Source organism: Saimiri boliviensis, chromosome 4, assembly GCF_048565385.1.
Source record: "Saimiri boliviensis isolate mSaiBol1 chromosome 4, mSaiBol1.pri, whole genome shotgun sequence".
Lineage (NCBI taxonomy): Eukaryota > Metazoa > Chordata > Mammalia > Primates > Cebidae > Saimiri > Saimiri boliviensis.
The window spans coordinates 72,019,920-72,033,562 of NC_133452.1; the positions used below are offsets into that span (position 1 = coordinate 72,019,920).

Consider the following 13,643-nt stretch of genomic DNA (forward strand, 5'->3'; position numbering starts at 1 on the left):
GCTTTTATTTCAGGCATACACATTAATGCAAACCCGTGATAGTTCAGTATCCTGAGAAACTAAAAATTTTTGCAAATGAGAAGTGTTCTTTACTACATAATACTCTCACTTTATTAAGTTTTTGCTTTCAGACATATCAGCCTTTTGACAGTAGTATTAGTAAGAAAGCCAACTTATGTTTTGTGGCCTGCTTTAAAAAAAAGCATTGGTTAAGCCCTTTCAAAACTGTTTTTGTAAGACTGCCTTATCATCATCCTTAAGTGACTTTTCTATACATCCCATTGTGAAAGGAATTACACATTTATCATTACTGAATCTGTAAGATACTGGTATGTTATTACAGTTTTAGATATAACGACAGCTTTCTTTTTTACTGCTAGATTTTTAAAGATTTCACTGTTAACTCATGAGATCATAAACAAGATCACCTGAACAATGTCTTCCTTATCTATAAGTATTTCCTGCCACATTACACAAGAGATCTGAGGAACCTCAGTAGAAAAAGTATACAATAAATAAAGTTACAATAGAAGTAGTATAGAGTGATCAGGAAAATTTGAATAACAACATCAAGATGAGGGAAAATAAAATAAATATACAGGCCTAATACGTCTTAGTCCTCTTTTTAGCAACAACTGCTTGTAGAGTGAGAGAACATATGTTCATGACCACGTCTCTGTTTACTTCTTCTAAGGGTCACTGATTTTTATTCCACTTGCTACTTCCTTCATTATTATGTCACCTAACTAGTTAGAATAAGCCCTTGCTTTTCCCTTGGTAGCCGTATTCTTTCCTGTCTTCTTCCGTAGCACAAACGTACATATATGCTATGTGTACGCATTTGCCAAGAGGACTAAGAGACCTTAGTCCACTTAGACCTGTATATTTATTTTATTTTCCTCCATCTTAATGTAGTTCTTGTCTAAGCTGCTGGTCCGTGGAAATGAAGAGAGATATAGTTGGTGAGCTAAGTCTTTTCCTAAGGAAGCTCAATAAGCAGTATCATTAAGTATACATTTTGTCATTGGGCTTTCAGTTGTAAAGTAAGGGAATTCAACTTCAGTTGGATTATTTGTACAATTCCTTCTAGTTTAAGAATTCTTTAATAGTAATAAACGTTTATATTATGTATTAAACACTTTTGCCGAAATAATTTGAAAAGATTTTCATTTTAAAAATAATATTGTTCGTGTATTAGTAACATTTGAATAAACTGAAATGCAAAAGTGTAATAGCTTTGGGAAAGTTATAAGGTAATAAATGACCAGTCTGTGTTCTTCTTCATTGTGTACTTTTCTTTTTATGAAAACTTATATTCAAGGTATTTCAAAACAATATTTTTAGAGTTTTGATTTGTATAAATTTAAAAATATTTAGACTTTACATAACATTTTATATTTAGGTTAAGACTATCCCCATCCTCTCTACCCCGACTAATGAATGGATTAGAAATCAGATTTAGCCAGCCCATTGTCTTCATAGAAATAATTATTTTTTAAAACTGGCAAATGTTATTTTGGAATTCCTTGTGAGGTAATTTTTAGTAACAACTCTCTATAATGAGAGAGCGTACGTTCATGACCACTTTTCTGTTTACTTATGCCAAGGGCCACTGATTTTTGCTCTACTTGCCATTTCCTTCATTATTATCTCACCTAGCTAGTTATAGTAAGCCTTTGCTTTTCCTTGGCAGCCATACTCTTTCTCTTCTTCCTGAATGTAATGAAAGCAAGGATATTTGTCTAACATACCTTTTTGGGTTTCTCTGTAGTATTCATTTTCAACAAAATGCATGTCTACATTAGAGTGTGTGTCTGAAAAATAAAGGAGGCCAAGGAGTTGAGGGGATGTTAGAATGTTTTTCTTTACTTCTTAATCTCTATACTCAGGAAACATTGTTGTTTTTGTTCTAAAAATATTTGTCAATTTGTTTTTACAGCACATTGTGTGAAGCACTTTCTCATTCAGGCAATGTATCTTTTCAAGCCTTAACTGTAAGATCATGGATTCGTTGTGTTTTGCAAATGTATATAAAAAACCTCTCTGGACCTGATGATTTGCTCATAGATAAAAATCTTGAACAGGCAGTTGGTAAGTAGGCTTTTTGGGAGAATGGAGGTATCTATGGAAAGCTATTTGCTATCTAGATCATTTGTTATGTAAATTAATAGAAAATATACAAAATATTTGTATTGGCTATGAATACAAGCAGAACTTTATTTCATTTTGGAGCCTGTTCCTTTGTGTGTGTGGGGGGGGTGGGTATATGTGTGTGTATATATATATATGTACACACACACATCTTTTTTTTTTTTTTCTGTTACTATATATGACAAAATTCTCTGCTGTACAAGATAAAAGAACTTGTTTCCTTGGAAGCCAAGAACAAAAATTTGCTCCTCAGGTGACAAGCTATTTTTTTTTAAAAGAAACTGATCATGAAAAAAGTAGAACTCTGAAGTAAATAACCAGATATCACACTGTGAACACCCTAAAAAGAAAAAGACCCAATTATGAATAATTCTCTCCCATTTTATATTAGAGATTTTGCCTTTCTTCTGCTTTATGACTAGGCATTGAGTGATATTTGTACTTTTAAAAAAATGTTCATGCAGTTCTGTTGTCTGTAGGACATGCCTTTTCCCAAAGCTATTGTTTATAGCCACTTGTTAATTTCATGAATGTTGGCCTGAAAAAATCCTCCAAATTTACTTTGATAGTTTATTATATCAGTTGATGTTACATGAATAGCTATTGGGACAAGCATGTTCATAGTGAGAAAAATTTAACTTGAAGCCCTAATTGTGTGGCAGTTTGAATTTTAAAAGAAAGCATGTCATAAATGAAGACTGCTACATTACTTCACATATATACATTATATATATATTTTTTATGTGTGTGTATATGTATATAGCATGTTATATAAATTTATATAATAAATACTGTTTTATTTTAACAGAAAAAGAGTACATGGAACAGTTGGTTGAACTGACAAGGTTACTATTTAAACTCTCAGAAATAAAGAGTATTTTCTCAAAGGCCCAAGTTGAATATTTATCCATCTCAGAAGACCCTAAAAAAGCACTCATTCGATTCTTTGAGGTATTTTTCATTTATTAGTATAGTTGTCCAGATTAATTACAGTTAATTTTCAGAAAACCTGAAGTATTCTTAAAGCTTTTCTATAAAATGGATTTTTTTTTAATTGTATTTGCGCTCTGGGAATTGAATCATATTATTGATTGCTTGCAATTATAAAAGTCTGGAGGAAAAAGAATGTGAATCTAAGGTATTGTACAATTCACACTTAAGGACAGCAGAAAAATTACATTAATGAAGAATAATAAAACTAAAGAATACCACATAAAAACTACTCTAAGACTAATCTAAATTGTAGGAATATTGGCACAGTTGCTGGACAGCTGCATTCTTCAGATGCTTGAGAACTGAATATCCCTGTAAACGGTCCATAATACTCTTGCCTTAATGTTTATCACCCTGTAGCGAACAGTAGGCATAAGCACCATCTACTTCATATGATAGTATAGTTGGAGCATTAAAATCCAATCTATTTGTTTTTTGTCTCCATAAGTAGTACCATTCAAAAATTTATTTTTAATTATTAATTTTACAGAAATTTATCTATGTGAGAGTGTTTGTTTGTTTTACAAATCTAGTTGAAGTTGTTAATGTGTTCAGATTAGTGTCTTTTTTAAGCTATTCGTTGTAGAAGTTGGTTTATTTTCCCACAGAGTGGTCAGTATTAGCTGCCATGAAAATAATTAAAACCAATAAGCTCTTTCCATAAATGTTAATTCTTCCACTGGTTTCTGTTAAGTTAAAGTACAATTGTACAGTAATTCGAGATGTCATACAATCTCTAAAAATATTTGATAATAGTAAATGCAGATGTAAAATACACATTTCTTTTGAGACCCTTGTTTAGTAGTTGATTGGATCTGAACCTGCAATTAAACGCCTGTGGTGTGCTAGGAGCAATAATGGATCAGAAATGGAGCTGGAAATCAAGTTCTTTATTGATGATTTTCATGTAGTTCAAATTAATTGTTCCTTCACCACTAAGAAAATGAGTTTTTTACTGAATGCTAGATAACATTATTCTAGAACTTCATAGGGATTTGAAAAACCTAGAGAAGTTGTTCTTTATGTCAGGAAGCCTTTACTTCTCTGTGTATACAAGGTATACACAAAGACTAAAATAATAACATAAGCCATTATATACTAAGTGCCAGTTGGTTGACAGATCAATCAGTAGGTAAAGAATTTAAAGTATTTTGGTATAAGAAGTTTGGATTTTATCCTGTGAAGATTGTGAAAGCTTCATAAGTTTTTAGTAGATGTGATTTGGTTAAATATTTTGTTTAATGAAAATTAGTAATAGTAGTATAGATTAAAGATGCAGAGAACTATTGACCAAAAATTAGGGAGGTTTAGAAAGAATTAGAGATTGAATTGTTATGTGATTTCTAAATGGATATGAAATAAATTCTGTGATTGACTAAAAGAGTGACGATACCTTAAGGAGAAATAGGAACATCGTGATTTAGGTTCTGTGATTCACAGGACTTAGCATATAGTTGTATTCACAGCTGTGACTTGTTAACAGAGGGATGCAAAGAATAATCAGCAAAAGGAAAAGATGCATGAGGAATAGTCTGAAGAAACCAGGCATAGCTTCCAAGACAAATTACATAGGATATGCTTCATTCTTCCAGCAAGGAATTGTAGCAAGATGTGAAATACTGTCTGCTGGGGAAGCTCCTTAGCGACTCTGTCCGTGGTTATTATTGGGGACTAGTCACATATGCCCTCTTTGCCTCACACTTAGAGAATTCCAGTTCCAGAAGGAAAGCAGGTATTCAGCAAAAACCATAGTGTTTGCATAGACTGTTTAGGATCAAGGAATTGTAGGAAGCTTTTCAAAATCTAAGGCCCCAAATACCAGCCAAGGGCCAGGCTTGCAAACAGGACATTTAGAGTAGCAGTCTTGGGTCTGCTATATTAACTCTTTTCTGCATAGAAATGATAGTGTGACATATAAGTCGTTACAATCAAGGTACTGAGAAATGCATGTCTTTTAGTCTAGGGAAGTTAAGCCTAAGCATAGAAAAATATTGAGAAGTCTAAGGTGTTTGTATTCAGAAGTGTAGTCTACCCTGGGAGTTACTGATACCACCTGCTCAAAACTGTATTGACATTTGCACAAATAGTGTAAAATCTCTTGCATGAATCAACACTGTAGACCAAGATTATACTGGTAGTCATTATAATTTATACTGCTATGCATTTACAGAAGAAAAAGCCAGTTTCACTTAAGAATATCTTTAATGAAGCAGTAAAATTATTTATTTTATTACATTTTGACTCTTGAGTACATGTACCTTTAGTATTCTGTGAATGACAGTGCGAAGTGCACTTAAAGCACTTTTGCTGCATACCAAAGCAATGTGGTTGTCTAAATGAAAAGCACTTGTGTGATTATTTGAGTTGCAAGCTGAACGGACTGCTTTTATCTTAAAAGAACAACTGACACAGTATGGTTATTCAGATTTGGCTATTTGGCAGATATTTTCTCAAAAAATGAATGAAGTGAGCCTATCACTTCAAAGCAAACAACTGACAGTATTTGTTGCTAATAATATAATTCAAGCTTTCAAGAAAATTAAAATTTTCAGAAACTTGTATTTGCCATCATGATCTTGAGAGCTTCCCGATACTTATTTTCTGATAAGAATGGTGGTGGTACTAACAGATGTGATTTTTTTTCCTGATATAAATAATGAAGTGTGTCAACATTGGGAAGTTGTATAACTCAGTGAAACACAATTTTCCAGATGATGAATACAGGCTTGTTAAAAAGCATTCATGAGTGTAAAAGATTCACTCCAAATACAAGATAGACCAATGGTTTTTTTAATGTAACAGAGTATGAAATGTTCATTGACATCATTTCCTACTCCATGATTTAGTTACAACTAATCTGTAAAAAATACCACTTTTCAAGTTTTGATAAAATAGCAAAGAGGAATTCACACGGTTATGTGAAAAATTTTTCAAAATATTTCTTCCTCTTCTAGCCACATATATTTTTGAGGTTGTATTGTCTTTGTCTGATACATACCACAATAAATCATATCCAGAAGCAGATAGAATTGAACTGTCTTTTATTTAAGTCAGACATAAAAGAGATTTGTAAAAATGTTTTAAAATACTGCTTTTCTCACTAATGTTTTTTGTTTGGAAAATAATCTTTCACTAAAATATGTTACTTATATGTAATGTTCATTATGATTTTTCAGTGAATTAGTAAATAAAATTTTCTAATATCATAAATATTGATAGATATAACCCAAACAAGGAAAAGCTCTTCAAGGTCCTCAATTTTTAAGTGTGGAAAAGGGAACTGAGACCAAAGAGTTTGAGAACATCAAATCAAGAGAAAGAAGTATAGGAAACAAAGGGCAGAGAGCTAAATAGAGAAGAAGAAGAGAATTAGTCAAGTTTATCTCTTACTCGCATCTGCTGATCTCATAGTCAGTCATTCAGGTTCACTGAGTTCCTTTTCTTTTTTTCCATTTTCCATTTTGTTGTCAACATGTCCAACTTTAATGTCACCATGGATAACTTCTATTAAGCTTCCATTTCAAAGCTTCTCTAGTACTCTTTCAGTATTTCAGTGAAAGAAGTAGTCTTTACTTCTGCCCTACTTCATCCATCCACTTCCATGACTAGAGCAGTGTAATCTCTTGAAGTATCTGAAAGCTCTTTGACCATCACATGTCCCTCCAGCTCATGAGTGACCACATTGTGACCTTCCCCTCCCTTTTAACCCAGTACAACATTCTCCCAAGACCTCACTTCCTTCCCTATAAACCATAATTAGACTCCTTGGGGCCTTACTTCAACTACTCTTATCAACATTCTTACAATCTTGGATCTTTTTTCTTTTGGTCACACCTACAAACCCTCAGCCCTGGCTCATTGCAACCGCCTGCTCTCTATCCTTTGTCTTACACGCTGAGTACTGGAGAAGAAAACCCATAGAACTGTGTGTATTCGTGCCATTCATAGTCCAATTTGCATCACTGCAATTCATGATAAGTTCTCAAAAATTGTTTGAAAATTTTACTTCTTAAACTTTCTTTGTTCTTAAGACAGAGTCTTGCTCTGTTGCCAGGCTGGAAGTCCAGTAGGGTGATCTTGGCTCACTGCAACCTCTGCCTTCCTGGTTCAAGTGATTCTCCTGCTTCAGCCTCCCAAGTAGCTGGGACTACAGGCACATGATACCACGCTTAGCTAATTTTTGTATTTTTAGTAGAGAAGGGGTTTCACCATGTTGGCCAGATGGTCTTGACCTCATGATCCGCCCACCTCGGCCTCCCAAAGTGCTGGGATTACAGGTGTGAGCCACCATGCCCAGCCACTTTCCTTAAACTTTCTAACCCATCTCTAGCCAGTCTTCTCTTGGTTCTTTTGTGACCTTTCACCACTTGCTTATTCTCACCTTTCCTCAATTCTCTTATTTATTTCCTTTACTGTTTTTCTCACGTCTCTATTCTTCTCTTACTAACTCTCCTCACATTTCTCTCTACTGCTTCTCCATTTTGCTATCTCTACTTTCTCTGCCCAATCATTTTTTTTTTTTCCTGAGATGTTAGGTTGGCATCAGATAGCTCATAAAATTCTAGGAAGAAAAGTTAATTCATATCATAAAGCTGAACTTTTTAGAGGTTTTACTTGTAAAAATTTGGCATTACTTATAGGTATTCCTTGTAGGGGATTTTGGGGATTTTGAATTCCTAGTCATATACTGGGAAATGTGTTGAGCCAACCTATTTGGAAGTCATGATGTGATTTAGTTACAAGGTACGTGTATATCAGATTCATGTTTTTTGTTATTTTTTTTAACTGATGTTTTACTAAGTTGTCCCTTCTATAAGTAGTTATTGGTGAGTTTTTAAAAATTCTTCCTTTAACCTTTATTTTAATAATAAAAGACAATACTTAATTATTTTTACCTTTATTTTAATTGCTATGAATCTTTATTGGAAGATTACAAATGAAGGCTTAAATGTAAATGGCTATGGTTATGGGTGTAGAAAAAGAGAGAAGAATTATCTTTATGTTCTAAATCTTTATGGTATAAAACTTGTAAAGTTACTTAATGTTTTTCTTTATTAATAGGCTGTTGGCATAACTTACGGGACTCTTCAGACACATTCTGATAAATCTGCCATGGTCACAAAGTCCTTGGAATACCTTGGTGACATACTAAAATATATTAAGCCTTATTTGGGAAAAAAAGTTCTCAGTGCAGGGCTACAGCTCACTTACAGAATGATGGGTATGTATTCCTGACATTATTTTGCTAATAACATTTCCTTATGTTGAGCCTATACTATCATGATGGATAGGAATATTGACTAAATCACTACTCTCCATACAATCCATAAGAGTTATCTGAAATGCAGTGATTTAGCTTAAAATAATTCATGTTGACCTTCTTGCTCTATGTCTTTTCAATACTTTTGATTGTATTAAAATTAAAATTATGATCAATACAGAAAATATGCTAGCACCAGTTGATTCCAGTAGAGTATCATGAGTCACATTTCAATACTTGAATAACCAGGACCTTTAAAAAAAAAAAAATGCTGATCTACTGTTAGAATTTAAAACATCAGAAAACTGTTGCTTACAACTACTTCTATGGTCAGCTCTGTATGAAGGAGATAGGATTTAATATAGCACTAAAAATATTTATGCTTCAAATCTTGTTTCTCACAATACTCTTCTCTTTTCAAAAAGTGATCTTTTTTCTGTGCCTGTTCTATAACAATGGAGTTTATCTTTCTTTATGAAGTCAGTAATTAATATATCTTTATTTATTAAAACCATGGTGCCCACTAACCAAAACTAGGAATTGGATAAAGGTCAATGAGAAAGTTTTTTTAAGAAGTTTTTATATTGAATTTAAGTTTGGGGGATTTTTTAATTTCTCTGTGGTCAAAACCTTATATCTGTTCCCTTTAATCTTATGAATGTATGAATAAGCCTGATTCTGGCTGTCTGAAACCTTTTATCTTTGTTGTGAAAGATAAAGGAGAATGTGAAAATGTGTAAATGTGGAGGATGTAAATTATGGTAAAAGCTATAGCAATTCAGGCATCTTAATTTTAGAGAAAAATAGAAGTGAGAATTTATTGTAAGTTTAACAGTAAAATACAGATTAATAAGTATATTGGCATTCATGCTTATAATTTATTAATGTCTAAAAAAGTTTTCTGTTTCCAGATTTAGATTTTTGCCAAGCTAAATATCTGTTATAGATTTGGGGCAAAAGTCTACTTAGGAAAAAGCGAGGACTTTGTTTTGCTGCCTTGTTGATTTTTGATTCAATGGCAGAGCTGTATTCTTTCCTTTTTTCTAGGTCTCAAAGATTGGGAAGAGTATATTGCTACAGTGTTGCCCATTTATTTGTTAGAAATTAGGACAGATAACTTAATGATTTCTTTATGTTAAAGATTTAGAATAAAACAAAGAAAGAGCAAAGTATAAACTTTGGAGAGTTCCAAGGAGTTTTATAGTGTGTTGTGGGTTGGGATAGCATAACCATTTGAGGGAAGGAGTTAACCACTAAAATATTGTACTTTATGTACCTTGACAGTTCCTAACTGGGGACACCTCAGCTGTTCACTTACGAGGTTGCAAGACTGCTAGTGAAAGGCACAGAACTGTTGATGAAGTCACCCTTCATATTAAGGAGAAGACATCTGTGATTTTAATTGTAGCTCAATAATTTCTGAAAAGGCAGGATGAATTCATCAGTAATATCAACTTCTCTATAGATTTTGTTTTGTTTTGTTTTTCTCATTCTTCATATCTCATAGTTTTCTGTTTCTATGTATGAAACTTTCAGTCATCCCTATCTCTTTGGTCATTCTTCTCCATTTTGCTTTGTAATTGAAATTCAAGTCATGACCCTTCAGTGGCAACCACAAATTTCCCCACCTTTCCCACATTCCCAAGTAGACTTGATTATCTCTCTGATTGCACTTCATCTGCCCTTTTCTTGTGGTATTATTTATAGTTTGCCATTTGTTACAATAATTGTGTACTTGACATGCCCCTATGATATTTCAAACTTGTAGTGGCCATATCTTTTGAATTTTTAATTCTCATTTTCATGTAATTTTGCTCATTTTGAACACTTACTATGTATCAGGCACTAGATTGGGAGTTAGGGATACATTAAAAACACGTATCAGGTGCTGGATGGGTAGTTAGGGATACATTAGTTAAAGAGCTTCGAAGTAGGAAATAGTGTATACTATATAAATGTGTTTGGAATATAATAACTTTCTTAACCTAGCAATAGTACATAATACATTTTTTTTTTTTTTTTTTTTTGAGACGGAGTTTCGCTCTTGTTACCCAGGCTGGAGTGCAATGGCACGATCTCGGCTCACCGCAACCTCCGCCTCCTGGGTTCAGGCAATTCTCCTGCCTCAGCCTCCTGAGTAGCTGGGATTATAGGCACGCGCCACCATGCCCAGCTAATTTTTTGTATTTTTAGTAGAGACGGGGTTTCACCATGTTGACCAGGTTGGTCTCGATCTCTCGACCTTGTGATCCACCCGCCTCGGCCTCCCAAAGTGCTGGGATTACAGGCTTGAGCCACCGCGCCCGGCCCATAATACATTTTTTAAAGGGTGTGTGTGTGTGTGTGTGTGTGTGTGTGTGTGTGTGTGCGCGCGCACGTGCGTACTTTTCTTTGTTGTTGTTTTTGAGACAGAGTCTCACTCCGTCGCCCAGGCTGGTGTGCAGTAGTGTGATCTTAGCTCACCGCAACCACTGCCTCTTGGTTCAAGCAATTCTCGTGCCTCAGTTTCCTGAGTAGCTGAGACTGAGACTGTAGATGTGCAACACCATGCCTGGTTAATTTTTGTATTTTTTGTACAGAAAGGGTCTGACTGTGTTGCCCAGGCTGATCTTGAACTTCTGAGCTCAAACAACCTGCCTGCCTCAGCCTCCCAAAGTGCTGGGATTACAGGTGCGAGACACTGTACGCAGCCTTTAATGTTCTTAAATGAGCAGAATTACATTCTAATGATCAAGATTTTAAAGTGTATATTGTAGTGATCCCAATTCTTACGTAGGGTAGAAAATAAGTAAAATAAGTAGGGTAGAAAATACAAGAGGATAGAAAATAAGTGAATACTCGAACTTGTGTAGTGGTTATCATTGAATGGGGATATTGTATTAATTTTTAAAATATTCTTGGTTTTATTCATAAATAATATATAGCCAGGAAAAGAAAAAAACTTGGGTTTTTACAAAAGTACTGTATTTAAGCCTTTCCCAGTTTTTTACTTTAAAAATCTTTTTATATTTCTATTTTGCATTTTTAATAACGCTCACACAAACACATACAAATATTTGTTGCTGAAACCTAAAAAGTAGGCATCTGATAGCAAACAGTAAACACCTTATATAAACTATTTATAAAGTCTTCAGCAAAGTGTTTTAACTGTTGCAGAAAATGAAATACAGTAGTTTCCCCTTACTCATGGGGATATGTTTCAGTACCACTAGTGGATGCCTGAAACCACACGTAGTACCAATTCTATGTATGCTGTGTTTTTGCCTGTACATACATACTTATGATAAGGTTTAATTCATAAATAAGACACAATAAAATTTAACAATAATAACTAAAATAATATTAATAAAACAATTTTAACAGTAGACTGTAATAAAAGTTATGTGAATGTTTTCTCTCCCCCTGCCTCTCCCTGGCCCCTCAGACTATCTTATTGGTACCCTATACCACAGGTAACTAAACTGTACCATGTGGTGCCCTATGCCATGGGTAATTAAAACTGTAGAAAGTGAAACATCCCTGTATGCCACCTGAGAGTAATAGGAATCATTTCATATGCCAGTGGTGATAGCAGTTCCCCTTACGAGTATATTATGTTATTAGAATATAAGTTCTTCTTATATTGCTGTCATACTGAAAATTTTCTGCCAATTGAAGAAATGAGGAGCAATCCAGCATTATTTAAAATTTTGCTAAGTGAACATTATGTTTGTGATTGATTATTGTACTTCCTTTTATAACAGAAGAACAACATTGTTGTTTGTTGTTTTTCGAAGTGATCGTTGGTTGAGTTTTTTCTTTAACATTAATATACTCTTCCATGAGCATATTTTTGTTTTCCCTCAGAGCTTAAATTTTAAACTTTTTGTTTGTTAGAAATGACTTTCTTTTTTGCTTATATGCAGTAGGCGTACCACTGTGCTTTTTGGATAAGAACTTAATCTGTTTTGAATTTACTTTTCAGAAAGTAGACCTCAATACCAATAATATATCTTAATGGGAATTATATGTCTGCTCCTAATTACTTTATTAAACAAAAGGTGCTTGTTTGTTAAGTTTTATTATCATGAGATGTGGCAATTGATAGACTTCTAGCACCAAGGAAGCCATAATATATTTTAGGTAGCAAAGAAGGCTGTTTCCTTCATTCAGAATTAAAATTCTGTTCCTTTATATTAAATAATTGAAATATATAAAAACTGAAGTTTATGAAGGTTAACTGAAATTCATGTAGGTTAATCCTATTTTCCCTATTTTAACAGTTAACTTTAGTTATACTTCTTGTTGCAAACTGGATTAAGGCCACTTATAAAATTATATGTTAGATTAAAATATAAAGAAATAGGGGTACCAAGAAAATAAATGTAAAGTTTTATGATGAAGCCTAGGGAAAATTAGTGTACATAAAAAACTATAATGTATAATCCTACAGTAGTCTTTAAAAGGTGGATTGCTAATTTGCACCTGGGCATCCTACCAACCCAGAGGGAAAGCAAATAAGGAAATCTGAATAATTTCAATATTCAGTCTATGTAGCCACATAATGTATAAATACATTCCACTGTGTGTGTGAGTGTAAACAGGTTGAATAGCCCTTATCTGAAATTCTTGGGACCAGAAGTATTTTGGAGTTTAGATATTTTTCAATTTTGGAATACTTGCAGTTTACTTATCCAGTTGAGCACCCTAATCCAACAGTGTGAAATTTAAAATATTCTAATGAGCATTTCTTTTGAGCATCATGTTGGCACTCACAAAATTTTTGGTTGTGGGCCATTTCAGATTTTATATTTTCAGATTAGGGATACTTAACCTGTGTATCTATTAAATGCCACTTGCTCAGAAAATGTATGTTTTTCTTGGCCCAGAACTGTAAGAAAAATTTGTCTCTTTGGTGAAATATATAAATTGACATAAGTATTTTTTACTTCTAATATATGTTTCTTCCTATTCCCTATTTTAATTTAGTCTCATCTGCTTTCAGTACAAATTTTTTAATTAAATGACAAAATGTTCTGGTCAGACGATAACCACGACTACTGTTACTTCTCTTCTTTGTTAGGAATTCTTGTGAAATCATGGGCACAAATCTTTGCCACCTCTAAAGCCCAAAAATTACTTTTCCGGATCATAGATTGTTTACTGCTGCCACATACAGTATTACAGCAAGGGAAGGAACTGCCTGCACCTATGTTTTCTGCAATTCAGAAAAGTCTTCCTTTGTATCTCCAGGTATAGT

General features: G+C 33.6%; 1 protein-coding gene across 1 annotated transcript in view; it reads left to right on the top strand.

Moving 5' to 3' along the window:
• MMS22L (MMS22 like, DNA repair protein) overlaps window positions 1–13,643 on the top strand; it is a 141,520-nt gene that overhangs the window by 106,637 nt on the left and 21,240 nt on the right. The window contains exons 17-20 of the mRNA XM_039467936.2: window positions 1,940–2,091; window positions 2,960–3,102; window positions 8,206–8,365; window positions 13,467–13,636. Coding sequence (XP_039323870.1) covers window positions 1,940–2,091; window positions 2,960–3,102; window positions 8,206–8,365; window positions 13,467–13,636 — 625 coding nt within the window. The remainder of the gene's footprint in view (window positions 1–1,939; window positions 2,092–2,959; window positions 3,103–8,205; window positions 8,366–13,466; window positions 13,637–13,643) is intronic.